Here is a 14,695-nt window from a genome sequence, read left to right as displayed (position 1 = left end):
TAGTGTTATAAATGCGTTTTAGAAAACTAAACCGTCCGATTAGGTACGACTGAATACTTATAAAATTGTTCTTTAAAACGTTTTTTAGAAATTCTTTTTGGAATGTTAAAGAATCTCTTGACGTCCGAAATTTGTATCTTTTTAAAATCTGATTGTGGTCTTGGTTTTATGAAGTTACGAATCTGATTAACTTTTATTTTTATCTATTGGAAGTTAAGAGTTTTATGATAGATTTTTGGAATTTACATAATTTTTTTTGATGAAATATATATTAGATTTATGGTAAAAATGAATAAATTGAAATTTTGAGTTTCGATAATCATTAATGATAATGATCGGTTGATAGCGAGAGAATTAAATCGGATAGATTCATTGATGGTTGACGATGGAAAATTTTAATTCGATTTATGTTAAATTAATATTTTATTTAAATTTAAGGATTAAATTAATATTTAATCTAAAATTTGAGGATTAAATTAATATTTTATTTAAAATGTAAGAGTTAAGTTGAAAATTAAAATGTAGATATAAAAAGTAAAAAAAGGAGCAATAAAAATATTATTTTTTTATGAAAGAAGAAAACACTTTACAAGTAAAAGAAAATGATTTTTTTTTTTTGGATAATGTACGCAAATGACCTTTTTGTTTTGTTGAGTATTCTAACTTTTAAAAGTTATAAAATGATTTTTTGATTATAAGGTATTGATTTTTTGAGTCTCCAACTATTATAAGTTGTAAAAAAGTTTTTAAACTATTTATATTTTTTAAGATCATTTTTCGTTAAAAAATAAAGTCAGTCTATGTTGAAAGATAACCTAATGACTGAGATATAATAAAATTTGATCTTAAATTCTTAGACGATTATAATATTATAGTCGGCACGTTAACGTCTAGTTTAGGTGATCGTCGATTTTTTAACAAAAAAATATGAGTTTAGAACATATGAATAGTCGAGTGATAATTTTGTAACTTTTAATAGTCAATGGATTTAACAAAGTAATACTCTTTAATTAGATAATTATTTTATAACTTTTAATAGTCAAATAAGTCAATAAAATAATGTCATATAATCAGGATGACTTGTGTACTTTACCTATGATATTTTAAACAATATACACAAACCGAGCAACTTCGATAATAAAAAAATTATTGTTATTCTTTGAGATATCGAGTTTAAGTATCAAAAAAATCAAATGTATAAACGTTAAACTAATGATTAAGAATTATCCTTAAACAAATACTATTTATATTTACCTAAATGATGATTTTACCGAAAAATCATCCTGACAAGAAATAATTATCTGTCAGGCACTCTTTTTCCAAATTTTACCGATCTAACACCCTTTCTGACAAGGCGCAGATCATCATCGGTGCCTTTTCGAGGTTTCATTCGAGCTAGCGCCACATAATGACCTATGTGAATCGTCATCTGCGCCTTTCTGGGGTTTCTGCACGACCCAGTAAGACGCATATTTCATTATTGTTTCCGAAAATCTCGGCCTTTAAACTCTCCTCTTGCCTATAAATAACACCCATTTAACCATAAACATCACCACATCAATTTCTTCTATTTTTACTTCACCAATTTCTTCGGTTTTTTGTTGTAAGGTAAAATTATTTTTTATTGTACTAATTATTTTGTATTCTTTTTTACAGTTGTAAAATTAGAAACTGTGATCATATGGCGAGACATTTTTGCCGACACGGTAAATTTTTTATAATTTTTTTATTAGGTTATATTTTAATTCATATACTATTTATTTAATTAGACGTATTTCAGATATTATTTTTACAGATATAAGACTCAATTTTTCAAACTCTCATAATGACGAGTATTTCAACTATTGTTTACTATAATGGAAAAATTGGGGAAGATGAAATTAACGTCTTGTTCGCATCAAATCATTCTGTCAAAATATCCTTAAAGAGAAACATAACTCTTGAGGAGCTGATAACGAAGATTTCAAGGAATGTTCATGTTGGAAGTACTAGAAGACTGTCTTCACTTTAGTACATATTTTCAACCGCAATATTTCCGTTAACTTATACAACGTTCAAACTATCAAATGATAACGATGTTGTTATGATGGTTTATTCTAAAAATCATTATTCAGACGCCGATACAGAGATGTATGCGAAATTTATTGAAGTGTGTGTTGTTCGTAGTATGTCATTATGCTCCTACTATGAGCTGAGTCAACAAGCTGATTAAGTTGACATCCCAACTTAAGTAATATGTAATGATTTTAACTCGTTAATAGGAAATCCACATCATGGTGTCATCTCATCAAGTTCAATGGTGAGACATTCATCAGCAACTTCTTACGATCTGTTCCGAGGTGGCTCCACAAACAATCCATATGGCAACATTACGTCCAGTTCAAGGGAAATGCATCCATCTGCCATTTCTTTTACCTGAATATAGAGATGCCCTCGACGCAGTAATTTGTGCAGTACCCATTTGACACGATGCTTCAAGCTCCAATGGGAGCATTCAACTACAAGCTTCTTCGACCTCAATGTCGAGATGCCTTCAAGTTCAAGGGGAAGGCATGCAACTACCAGCTTGTTCGACCTAAATGTCGAAAGCGTGGAGGAACCCTCATCTCCATCAGAAGAACCTCTTCGAGAGCTAGGTACGGATGGTGCTGAGACTGGGCTATTCGTTCAGCCAGAATCACCGCAGTTCAACATAAAATCCGATGATAATGATGTAGATGAAGTTCCAACAAAAACCCCATAATAGAATTTCTTCTTGCAACATAATTTATAAATACAAAATGCATGTTGAAGTTTATGGTCAAAACTAGAACAAAAGCTACCTCGGCGGCATTGCAGGTTCATCAGAACATGGCAGATGGCATTCTAGCACTCGATAGGTCTCTCGATCAAGAAAACAAAGAGGCCACTGTTACCTGCAATAGACTTCTAAGAGAGATGGAGAGAGAAACATAAAGGAGCAAGGAATGCAAGGCAAAATTGATTACAAATAATGACTTAAAGCAAAAACTAATATCAGTAACACGGTAACAAGTCAGTGCCCTAGAACCACGGTGAAAGGAAGCCGAAATTTGAAACAACCTTTCAGTTCAAGGGTAATAAATGTAGCTGATAAAGATCTTACCATATAGTTCCTGAGATTATTGAAGTGAGAACCTGCAACTTAAGTAACAAGGCAGAAAAAATACAAAATTAATAGTTCCCAGTCAGTACCACAGGCATCTTTCCTAATTGTTAAAACATGGCAAATTATTGAATTGAACATTCTTACCTCGAGTAACTTTGACCGGCAGATGCAGCTGGCAAGTGAAAATAAAGACCAGAAAACCAGGAAAGAGAACCTTGTATGCTTATATTTATAAGGTATTATATTGAACAAAGAAACTAATTTTATTGGGAATATAAATGTATGTACAATCTGAGCATTACTCTCTGATTTGTAAAGGCTACAGACAGGATACATTTTTGCTAGGACATGCTAACTTGTAGGAACAAAAGATCTTTACAGTCGAAGTCATCAACTTAAGAGAAAAATTCAAGACATCCAAATGGGTTCACTTGAAATCAACTTCTGGAGGAGCCTATAAAGAATCTATGTAACCTAATTGTGGACCGGACAGCAAAACAACTATCCCCATAACAGTAATCTATTGATGACTGTGATTGTGTTTTTGTTTGTCAACGGTATAACGAACAATACTATACAAAGAAAGCAACTCAAACCATCATATTCAGGTCAGAAAGATCGTCCATGGGAATTTCAAGGCCCATGAAGTCATCATCTTGTAATCCATCATCATCAATGTTTAACCATGAACCCAAATCTTGTCCTGGTAGCTGCAAATCATCTAACCCATCCAGGCCAAAATCATCTTTTTCTTTGGCATTATTATTGGTAGTTATCTCATTTGACTTTGATATGGAGGTTGATGGTTTGGGTAGTTCCGACATCTCGCCAAGAATGTCGTTCACAGAAACAGATAGTTGAGTTGTTTTCTGCTTAGGCTTGATTTTTAATTTCCATTCCCCCTTAACATTGGATACTGGTCGACCAATCTTATTAGTTCCATTTCTAGATAAAACCTCTCTACCAAGTCCCTTTCCATCTCTGTCTCTCTCGCTCCTCTTTCCTTTAGTACTGCTCGACAAAGAACTTCCAATGCCTGGCTGGGCACTAGAAGCACCAGTACCAGCAACTACATCCTCCAGCAATAACTCTCTCTTTTTCACCCTGTTAGACCATGAGTCATCTTTTACAGTAGTTTGGTCAGATAACCGATTTTTGGGTGGAAGCAGATCAACAGCATAGCTATCCCCATTTTGACCTGCCAGAGTAGCGTGTAAGAAGATAGCAAGGTGTAGATGAATAACATTTTACAGATAATCACATTACATGGGATCAAACACTCATGAACAGATACAACTAGACATGAGGGAATCAAAGTGTCCGCTCTCAGCTTCTCCACAAGCATCAAAGTAAATACCTGAAGTTATACCTTCCAGATAACGGGTGGAACTGTTGGCACATGGCTTCCCAGATTCACTGTCTGTAGTAGTATCTATTAATCGTGCACCATTTAGCCGGGAAGATCCAGAAAGGAAAATGTCCCTAAGCATGGGCTCATCGAAGCAGCTCTTGCCTGTATCTTCAAATTTATGATATCGATCTAATGTCCGTTTAACAAATGCTAAGGCAGCTTGCTTGATCATTTTGTTACTGGAACTCTTCCCACCAGTAGCATTAGGACCCCAACAACTCTATTAAAAGATTATTAATAAATTGTCAAAAATAAAACACCAGAAAAGTATCATAATATGCCAGAATATAGCATGATAACTAGGATAATTAACAGTCCAACTTTTAGATACCTAAAAATCCTCAAAGGAAAATAAAAATTCGTAATGCGAACAGAGAGAATTTATCCACCTTGGTAAGAAGCTCTAGAGAGGAGAAAAACTAGAAGCAAACTCAAATTTGAGAGAATATCCCATTCATAATATAAATTTTGCACCAGAAAACCATAACTACCACTTCAATTCTTAGCATTTAAACTATCTTCAATTATCAGCTAAAGTTCTGATGGCCAAATTCTTCAGAAGGGTTTTAAGAAAATCTAAACAAGCATGTATACCAGGAAGGGGGAGAGGAAAGTACACTGCCTCGGGTTTTCAACCACATGAAACGCATGGTTGACACAGATTTCAGGTAATAAGATAACGAGAACTGGAGAAGCATTATCAGCTTGAACTCAAATAACAGCCAAAAGAACTTTTGGAACCATCTTGAGATGTAGTCTCTTTACCATTTGAATACTAAAAGGAGTTTGAACTACCCAATAGGAGGTAATTCAATCCTGTGACAAAGAATTAAACCAACTTTGAGTTGGTTGAGGTTAACAATATTATCATCACACCAATTTCCATCTTTTTATTTCTTTCTTTGTTAGTTTTAGTCCACCCAGAAAATTATTTCCTTAAAATCCTTCGGCTATATTCTAGACTAAAGATTGGTTTCTATATCCTTATGTTAAAGTGCTTTTGTACTGACTTGGTTCTGTGCATTCAAGATATTAAACATTGTCCTTATGGGTGATCGCAAATGAAAACCAAAACAAAAAGGAGACTGGGTGTTAAGAGAATTACCATGTACTTTTCATAAGCCATAGTGACAAGCTTGTCAAGAGCATTTCGTTCAAATTCCCTATAAGAAAAATGAAATGTTTATACACACACACTAGGCGCCAATGACTTTATGTTAAAAGGAAAATGAATACAAAACTATACGGAGAGAAAGGATAAAACAATACTTCTCCTGAAGTGTTCTTGTTTCTGAGGCAGCTTTCAATAGTTTATCAAGCAAGCCTTTCTTCCTCGAAACCTATTGCATTCACAAAAAAAATATAACATGAACTTCCTATAACAAATTTTGAACTTTATGATAGACAGTTCAACAATTAACATAGTAGCAAAGCGTAGAAGGATAGAAATTGTTGAATATCTAAAGGCAATTATCATAAAATAAAGAGTGAAAACAATACTCTGAAGTGTGAAGAAAGTAAATACAAGATTGCATATTGGAGCCTCGATAATTACTGAGTAACTACCTGTTCATCGAGCTTCTCCTCTAGCTTACTAATGTCATCACAGATTTCATCATCATCCATCTGTGTTATGTCAGGCTGAGAAAGAGTGAAATACGTAAAGTTAAATACATTATCAAACTTAATGCCAGGGCTGAAACAGAAAAAACCCGAAAGACAAGTATAACAGTGGGAAGAATAAAGACGCTTTCAAGATAATGAGAAGATGCACTGGACAAACATGCACTATTTGACAGCCAACCATTCAAATAAAAGTGGAAATGACCGGATTGCTAGATCACGATATTGATTTTGAAACAACAAAGAGAGCAAGAGAGAGAATTTCCAAATGCAGCATTTAACATAAATATTCATGTAGAAGAAGACCAACCATTGGTTCTAAGAAAATTCCGATACTTTGAGCCTCCAAAAGGAGTTTCTCATTTATATTCATACTCTCGTACTGAAATTCTGAACAAACCATATCGGGCATTGGTTTGTCTGGAAAACTGCCATTCAGGGAATGACTAAAAGTTGAGCTGATTCCTGTGGTTCCCAATATATCAATTTCAGGATTATCGTATTCTGGCCACCCAGATGTCCTATAACCATTAAAACAAGCATGCCCAGTAGATTGGAAATTAACAATATGACTTAAACCATTAGATCCCAATTCACCATCCACTTGATATCCAGTTCCATATATGTCAAGTTGGGGGTCTTCATTTCCACTGTCACTATCTTCTTCAGGAATTAGAGCTGCTAAAAATCTCTGACACAGGGGGATCACATTATTGTCCCTAGTATCCAAAAGAATTTCATCAGCTGATGTTTTAGCAGCAATTCTGCCATCTCTTTCCTGTTCAAGCAGTCCACATCCATTGGAGATGGTACTACAATTGTCTGCAATTGAAGGAAGTGGTGTCGTTCCCAGTCTTGTGAGTTCATAATTTCCCTAAAAGACATGAAAGAGTTTAGAGAGACCAAACTTCAATTAGAATGAAACCAAAAAAAAATTGATGCAAGTTCAATAAGAAACAAGGTACTTTTCTTTTACCTATTCAATAAAAGTACTACATTCAGAAAAGGTTTAGGCATAGTGCTATCTTCTCTTCTTTTATTACAAGGTGCTGTAATGTTTGAAGATAAGTGGTGGAAGAGCACTTATGAATTTTAAAGTTAAAAAAACAAATTTGAAAGATAGGCTTTAGTATCACATGCCAAAACAAAATAAATCATAAATTCTTGAAAATTAATCATGTGGTTCAACAGCCATCCATGCTAACATAATTAGCAAGCCAAGAGGAACTTATTTATCTCATGCTTTTTTGGTCGAAACTTAATATAAATATTGTCAACAACCCATGCCTGTCCCAGAGGCAATGAAGGGTGAAGATCTAGGGTCAATTCCCCTTTCCCCTACCTTGTTGAAAAGAAATAACCGACTCTGGCCAAAAACAGACAAGTTGCAAGCAATAATTCATATTAAGCATTTCAATAAAAGATTTAATCCAAGAATATTTACCAATGATTTTCTTTAAAGAAAAAACAGAATACATTAAAGGGTTTTGGTACCTGCTGCTTCAAATAGGCAATATCTGCATCAGATAAGAAACCAAGAAATGGTTCCATCTGCCTCCAAAAGGGGTTGGGAAATGCATGGGCTGAAACAAAAGTAAAATCAACCGATGCGGGAGGAAACTTTGAACCAAATAAAATACAAAAACATTGACAACAAAAAGAAGTCTAAATATTTCAGAAGACACTACCAGAACCAATAAGAGCATTGACAGCAGCCACCAACTCTTCATGTCCATCCTCGGAACCAACTAAGAAAAATGTACCGAAGGCAATTAGAAGCCATATACATGTATCACAGGTTTAGAAATTCAGAAAAATTTTCTAAGCGTGGAAATTTTAAGAATCCAAGGAAATTTCTTTGTTTGAAATGTAAGTACCAAGAACATCTGCAGCTGCATTCATTGCTGCATGCTTCTGGCGCATATAGGCCATGCGATCAGTGAGCTTCCTAGTTGGAGGCCTACCAGCCTTGCTGAGAAATATTCATCAAACTATGAGATTTCAATCAGGAAAAATAATGATACTAAACCACAATAAAAGAAATATCATGGGAGAACAAAGGTAACAAATGGTCAGGTAGGAAGAAAAAACTAACCTTTCAGTCTTATCCAAGCCAAGCCTGGCACTTCTAAGCTGTTTTGCTGTTCTCACATTGCCAAACTTCTCAACTTTCATTGGCATAAGAGACCTTGTAGAACTGATACCCCGACCTGTCCTCCCTTGTCGACGCACACCATCTCCAATATCTTCTCCAGTCATCAGCTTATTTTTTCTTGATGGCAGGACCAATGTGGATACTTTCTGAACATTCTGTTGTCCAGCTTTCTCATCTATTTCATCAGACCTTTTCACCTTTTCTTTAGATTTGATCTCAGCAGCCCCAGATTCCTCACTCTCGGAAAGCGCTGCTGAAGATAAGGCATCACCTTTTAGTTTAATTTGTTGTGGAGAGAAGCGTCTAGCAAATCCTGACCCAATCTCGTTACCTGCCATATCAGACGTAGTATCCAGTGAAGGAGTTTCATCATTACTTGAAATGATAGGAACAATATTTGTTCGTCTTGCAGTACGGGAGCTCTTCTGTGGTCTCTGGCTGGCCCAGTTGACAACAGGTGGTGACGAAGACCGAGATGATGCTGTGCGTTTGCGATTAGTAGCTCCACCATGAGTAGGCGGTTTATTTGTACAGTGAGAAAGCTCCAAATCATTTGATGCCATTGCTCTATGAATAACTGGTAACAACTTTGGTGCAACTCCAGTGCCTGATCGTGGACCGCAAATAGATGTATTCATTTTTGTGCTTGAAGTAGGACTAGCTGAAAATTCATCACGAACACTCATCCTGCATATTGTACAGACCAAAAGGTATATACATATAAGTACACAACTAGTCCCAAAAAGGAAAAGTACTCCAGGTGCCTGAAATAAAGATGCCCAAATTAAAAAAACAAAGGCTTTATAAATACAAATTGAACAATGAAGTTTACACTAAAAATAGAAAACAAAATATTCATCAAGAAAATTATGAATACTTGATAGCAGCTCTGAGATTCACTCTCTCTTTGTCAGGACCAACAGGACGGTCCCTCCTATCATTGAGAAGGGAACTGGCATCCGGTTCAGTCCTAAGGACAGATGACCGTGGACCCAAACCTGACTGCTGCGAGATACCTTCTGGTTTTCCAACTCCAACAGATCCATTAGCAATTCCTGACCTATAATAATTTATATATTTAATAATAGAAAATCAAGAATAGGAGACATCAAATTGTTAAAAAAATATAAACGAAGGTTCAGGTTATGAAATGCTCCAAATAGAAGGTTTGAAGAAATTTTCAAACAAGAAAGCCCCTCACACAGTTTCTGCACAGCCACCATTATGATCGTCTATTAAGGAAATTACATCCCACTTGAGTGTAACAATAGCCCAAATAAGCATTCATTCTTTATGTGTTCGAAAATCATGTTCTTGGATATTAATCAAAAGGTAAGGTCAAATCAAGACTAAAGAACTCTACCTCTCAAACACTATTTTCAGGATGGATTAAATCATATGGTTTACTTTTCAGTTCAAAAACACAGTTTTCAAAAATTAGTGGCTCTACCATCTACTTCTCTGCAAATATTCTCAACTGTAGATGCACCTTTAAGGGGTTAGTTTAGATTTCCTATGCACTAAAGGGATAAGCACTTCATCCTAATATAAACCCCCATATCATGCATTCAGAAGATGTGGATCTCAACCAAAACAGCATGCCAAATAAGGGCAATATAGCATAGGATGATATAATGTGGGTACAAAAAATAAATGAACATGAAAGAAAGAACAAAGGATTACCAAAAATATACTGTTACTCCCCCTGGCACTATCATTAACACCATGCTCAAAATTGAATAAGGAAAAAAAATAAACAACTTGAATGGGAAACAAACGGAAACTCAGACGAATAAAATAAAAGCTCAAAACAGAAACCACACTGGAGGTTGCACCGATGGGGTCCCTAGGTCCAACCATTTCAACTAGCGATCCAATCAAAGAAGAATTTTATAAACAGAAGCATGGTTTTCACATTAAATAAGTATTGAACATAGTGAATATGTAACCATGTGCCAGATATGAGTGTCGCAGGTGGATCCTTCAACAAAATCAAGAGAGTGAGCAACAAAAATTCAGATAATTACCATATGACACATGCACAATAATAGTACTTTCAGCAGACCTACCTAAACCCATGGGTATCATTATTTAACCTTGATCGAATATCAGAAACAGCCCTTTGCTGTATTCCCTGTTTAGATTCTCGATGCCCTTCAAGTTTAGTTGAAACCATGCTTGGAGATACATCAGCTTTTATCCCAGAACGCTTTTTTTTCATCTTTGACTTTTCCCATCCATCAACACTACCTGATAAAGTTCGATCTTCACCCTGAACTGAGCCACTATTTGAAACCCTGAGCATTTCCTTATCTCTATCTGCATTACCAGGCTGCCTGACCAGAGCATTATTCCGTATATCCATCTAGATTCATTAGAACAAATGTTAAATTCTTCTTCAAGAGATAGTGACACAAAAAAGGCAATCCACATGCAAATTGGCACCAAGGCACCAAGATGAGACCAAAAATGTCACAACCTTGCAGAAGTGTAAGAAAATGAGATGAAAAAACAAATTGATCTTATTGCTTGTGCAAAAGAGAAAGTTATGAGGAATCTTGTACCAGGAAACAGGTTTCCTTTCACTCACTTAGGTACTAACTCCACGAGAAATACAAAAGGAAACCAATTGAACTGGAAGAGTAAAGAGAACAAACAACCCACCACCACCAGTTGTAACTTGTTTCAAAAGAAAGAAGTGCAGTTTGGATTCAGTGACAAATGGAAAAGAAATCTACTGGTATAGAAACATGAAGGGAACACCAGAGAGAAGAAATAAGAGAAGCAGTAGTGACAACAATAATCATTTGAACTTGGCATTTTTATCCCAAATTACACTTGAATATGGCACATAAGATAACCATTGCTCAAGTTTACGAAACAACTGATATCAGGCTTAACAACAGACATGGAATCATAAAATTATCATGACAAAACTGCATAGAGATAGAAGATATCACAGATACAAACCCTCACATCCACCAAAGAAGTCCGAGTACGTTTATTAGGAATAGCACTTTTAGGCCTTTCTTCTGACTTCTGCTGTTCAAATTCAAGACCTCCAGCAATGGAGTTATTATGCATTCCCATCTTACCAATGGTAGGGCTCACTACCGACCGATCACCAGATATCAAGGCATTAGGTCGGTCATTAGAAAAGCTTTCTGATCGAGATCTCTTCTTAGACGGTATGCTCGGGAAAAACTTGTTGAATACCGACAAGGCTTCATTGAAAGTTTTCACTCGCTCCCTGTTAACTGATTCACTTTAATAACCAAGGACAGCTTAGATCCAAAATACAAAATTTACAAAGATACCTTGCTTTGACAGCGCAATCTCGCAGACCAGCCTTAACTCGTTTGATTTCTTCTGGAATAGGAGAAGGCAGGAGCTTGCCTTTTGACAACAGGGTAGGAGATTCATCGGAAGAAAGGCCAAGAGCAACATTAATGTGCCGTTTAAAGTCTCCTTGACGATTAGACTTATGATCAGCAGCAACCACCTTGGGATCAAAACGCAAGCACTGGAAGAAGCTGGATACATCTCCTTGGGCTGCTACTGAACTGTTTCTCGACATACTTGGCATAGAAGATAGAATCTGATTCTCCATGGTCTCGCGAAAGCTACTTGATCTGTCTAATTGAGCAGCTAAGAGAGCTCCACGCTGCCCACTGGTATACAGTGGCCTGTCTGGACTACCGGAAGACAGCTCAAACTTGCTGGACATCGCCATTGCATCAGATTTTGCAAATCCACAATTTGACAAGGCCAATAAATACAGTAGAGCATTACAAAATTGTAGAGCAGCACATAAAGGCTGATCTAAACTCTTAATGGACTACTTATCTGCAAAGGAGAAAAAACTACAGATAAGCATGTAAATTATATATTGGAACAAATATGCTCGACACTACCTCAAAATTCATGCTGTTTAATGCATAATGCGAACACAAAAGAAGCATTTTTTTAAAAGGAACAGAAAATACAACTAGAAGTAGCAGATTAAAGTTAAGTCATAAAATAATCAATAGTAGTTATAAAGAAATTTTCAAAGGCCAGAGAACTAAGATGACATTCATCACCTTCCACAGCCTGTGCCAATAATCTTTTTACTGTCCCGTTACTAGAAAGTAGGAGTTCCTAAAGGTTGAAGGAGGGCACTCCACTAGCTCGCATTTACATTTTCAACTCATGTTGAAAAGCAATCAATTTGCATGATTAATTAATGACCAGATAATTAATGGATGCATTGTCAATATAAGGATTTTGATATATTATAAAAACTAGTAAAGAAGTAACATGGCAAAGGCACCTCACATAAATGCAAAAAATGAAAGCAGTGAATACAAGGTATTTGTGTAATATTTTCTCCAATGCATAGGAATTCATTGCATTAATAGTCTATTACTACATTTAATATAGATAGTCTACCATAATAGTTTCCTTAAGGAACTCTCCAGTAAAACCCACATAAAATGAAATAGTGATTGAACCACGCATTCAATTTACCTTTTATTTAAACAAGTTTCTAGACTATATAACTCCTCCATGTAAAATCACTTCTCATGCATCAAAACAAAAATTCCTACTAAGGCTGCTTGTCCGTCTCTGCAGTGCACATGTAGGAGAACAAACATATCAGAACCAGAATCTTGAATCGTAGAATGTTACAAAGATAGAAATCAGGGTTTATGTTAGCTAAACCTTTCACAACCATATCATTAACACATCATGACTTAAGATAGAATCATAGTTCAAAAAGCTTTCCCATATAAATTTCAGCACATTAACCAGACTCGAGCAGAAGAACACTGCCATTTATTTGGCTAAACACTCCAGCTGATCAATAGCCTGTGTACTATATAATGCAATAAAATATAATGTATAAAATATATATCATTTCATTGAGATTATAACTTAAGATGAACAACATTATTTAGCTGGTTGAACTCGATGTGATTTCAAATGAAAAATACTTCTAGATCAGAGAAATCAGTAAGAGCCGCACTCCCATTTAATTATTTCCTAATCAACATTGCTCTTTTGTTCCTCGTCCTTTTAAATTCTAACCATGAGACAAGGATACATATAATTGCCTTCAACTTAACTTTCCTTACTTCAATTAAATCCATGCAGAGATTGGATCAGACAACAACAAGACAAAACAAAATATCATTTCAGATAACTTACTCAATATTTCTGCATTTTTGACTAATCAACAAAATCGAGCTTCATCAAATGAAATGCTGTATTTAACACAGTAAAGCCAGTCTAAGCTTATAAATCACCAGCTTATCCTATAATTCCTGGATTATACATCTAAATCATACTTCATTAATCCATCCTCAACAATTGACAAAAAAAAATTAAAAATATCGATATAAATTTGCAGAAAACCTCTAACGATTAAATCAAGACCAAAATTATAAAACAAAAGTAAATCAAATGAACAAAGAATCGAAAACCCTAAAGCTTGGAATCAATAATGTAAGTAAGAAACTACCTTCGGTGAATCGCGAGAGGAGAGGTGACGGAGGAGGCCGTAATTAATTTAGCAAGGTAATTAGATTCTTTAAATTATGGGCACGAATTTTGGTTTACGTGGGTTGATTCGAAGCTCGAAACTGAGAGTGGGAAGTTCGTACATGGCCATGGAGGTCGAAAGCGAGCCTGTGTTTTGATCGGCAATGAAATCTGGCTCGGTTAAATGACTACTTTGCCCATGGTCCGTTTTCTTTCGAATGCAGAAGCGTGGCGTATCGGAATGGGGACCTTTTTGGTAATATAGATATGTTGAGCCGGCTCCTGACCTAAGACAGCTTGTACCTCGTGGCCATGTCCCTTTCTTTTGTGAAACTTAGATTGGATTTTTTTATTGACTAGTGTCTTAAATATTACAATTATTATATTAAGTAAATTATTATCTTCAGTTAATTAAAAAAAAATTGGATTAATATTATAAAAAGGTAATTTATTTTTAATAAAAATATATAGAAAACACTGGTTAATAAGATTCAATTTAGTTTCATTTTAATTAAAGAAAACATTTAGACTTTTGATTATTATAAAAACATAAATAATTCCAAGAAAATGTTTTTTTAGTTGACAATGGCAATAAGCGAATCGATTAAAGAAAAATAAAACTAATAAGGGTTAATATATTATTTGATACCTAAACTTAGAATTAGTATTCGAACCGGTACTTTATTTTTTAGGAAGATTTTATACTTGTATATTGTTATCCATATTTATATCAGAATTTGACTATAGATTTAAGAGTAAATTACGCGTTTTAGTATTTAAATTATCAGTTTTGGTCTTTTTTAATACTTAAACTTTTAATTTTTTTAAAAAACATACCTAAAGTTAGTTTTTGTTT

The 14,695-nt window shown here is 34.9% G+C and overlaps 1 protein-coding gene across 5 annotated transcripts; it reads right to left on the bottom strand.

The window, feature by feature from the left end:
- Positions 1 to 3,369: 3,369 nt before the first annotated feature.
- On the bottom strand, positions 3,370 to 13,960 carry LOC120183656. Of its 5 annotated transcripts, none has more exons than XM_039188322.1 (17): positions 13,820 to 13,957; positions 12,826 to 12,924; positions 11,634 to 12,162; positions 11,287 to 11,566; positions 10,386 to 10,681; positions 9,194 to 9,376; positions 8,648 to 9,003; positions 8,257 to 8,569; positions 8,039 to 8,133; positions 7,850 to 7,909; positions 7,656 to 7,744; positions 6,472 to 7,035; positions 6,105 to 6,179; positions 5,808 to 5,878; positions 5,644 to 5,701; positions 4,485 to 4,758; positions 3,370 to 4,325 (listed from the first exon to the last, which is right to left on the bottom strand). In XM_039188322.1, exons 3-17 carry the CDS (start codon positions 12,047 to 12,049, stop codon positions 3,718 to 3,720), a joined length of 3,738 nt encoding a protein of 1,245 aa, XP_039044253.1. In that variant the 5' UTR covers positions 12,050 to 12,162; positions 12,826 to 12,924; positions 13,820 to 13,957; the 3' UTR covers positions 3,370 to 3,717. The 5 variants fall into 5 exon arrangements, with proteins under 5 accessions (XP_039044253.1, XP_039044254.1, XP_039044251.1 ...); XM_039188323.1 differs by having other exon boundaries at positions 8,257 to 8,566; XM_039188320.1 differs by having other exon boundaries at positions 8,257 to 9,003; positions 11,293 to 11,566; positions 13,820 to 13,960.
- Positions 13,961 to 14,695: the final 735 nt, after the last annotated feature.

This window comes from Hibiscus syriacus, unplaced genomic scaffold, assembly GCF_006381635.1.
Source record: "Hibiscus syriacus cultivar Baekdansim isolate YM2019G1 unplaced genomic scaffold, ASM638163v2 tig00112800_pilon, whole genome shotgun sequence".
Lineage (NCBI taxonomy): Eukaryota > Viridiplantae > Streptophyta > Magnoliopsida > Malvales > Malvaceae > Hibiscus > Hibiscus syriacus.
The sequence above is the reverse complement of the archived record's forward strand: the minus strand, read 5'-3'. Positions and strand labels throughout refer to the sequence as shown.

What these genes read in the sequence shown, in the direction of transcription:
- LOC120183656 (XM_039188319.1), bottom strand. Translation starts at nt 12,049, where the DNA reads ATGGCGATGTCCAGCAAGTTTGAGCTGTCTTCCGGTAGTCCAGACAGG. An exon ending in AATCTCAGAGCTGCTATCAA is followed by an intron (nt 9,004 to 9,193) that starts GTATTCATAATT and finishes TACAATATGCAG; the next exon opens with GATGAGTGTTCGTGATGAAT. An exon ending in TGCAGCTGCAGATGTTCTTG is followed by an intron (nt 7,910 to 8,038) that starts GTACTTACATTT and finishes CATTTTTCTTAG; the next exon opens with TTGGTTCCGAGGATGGACAT.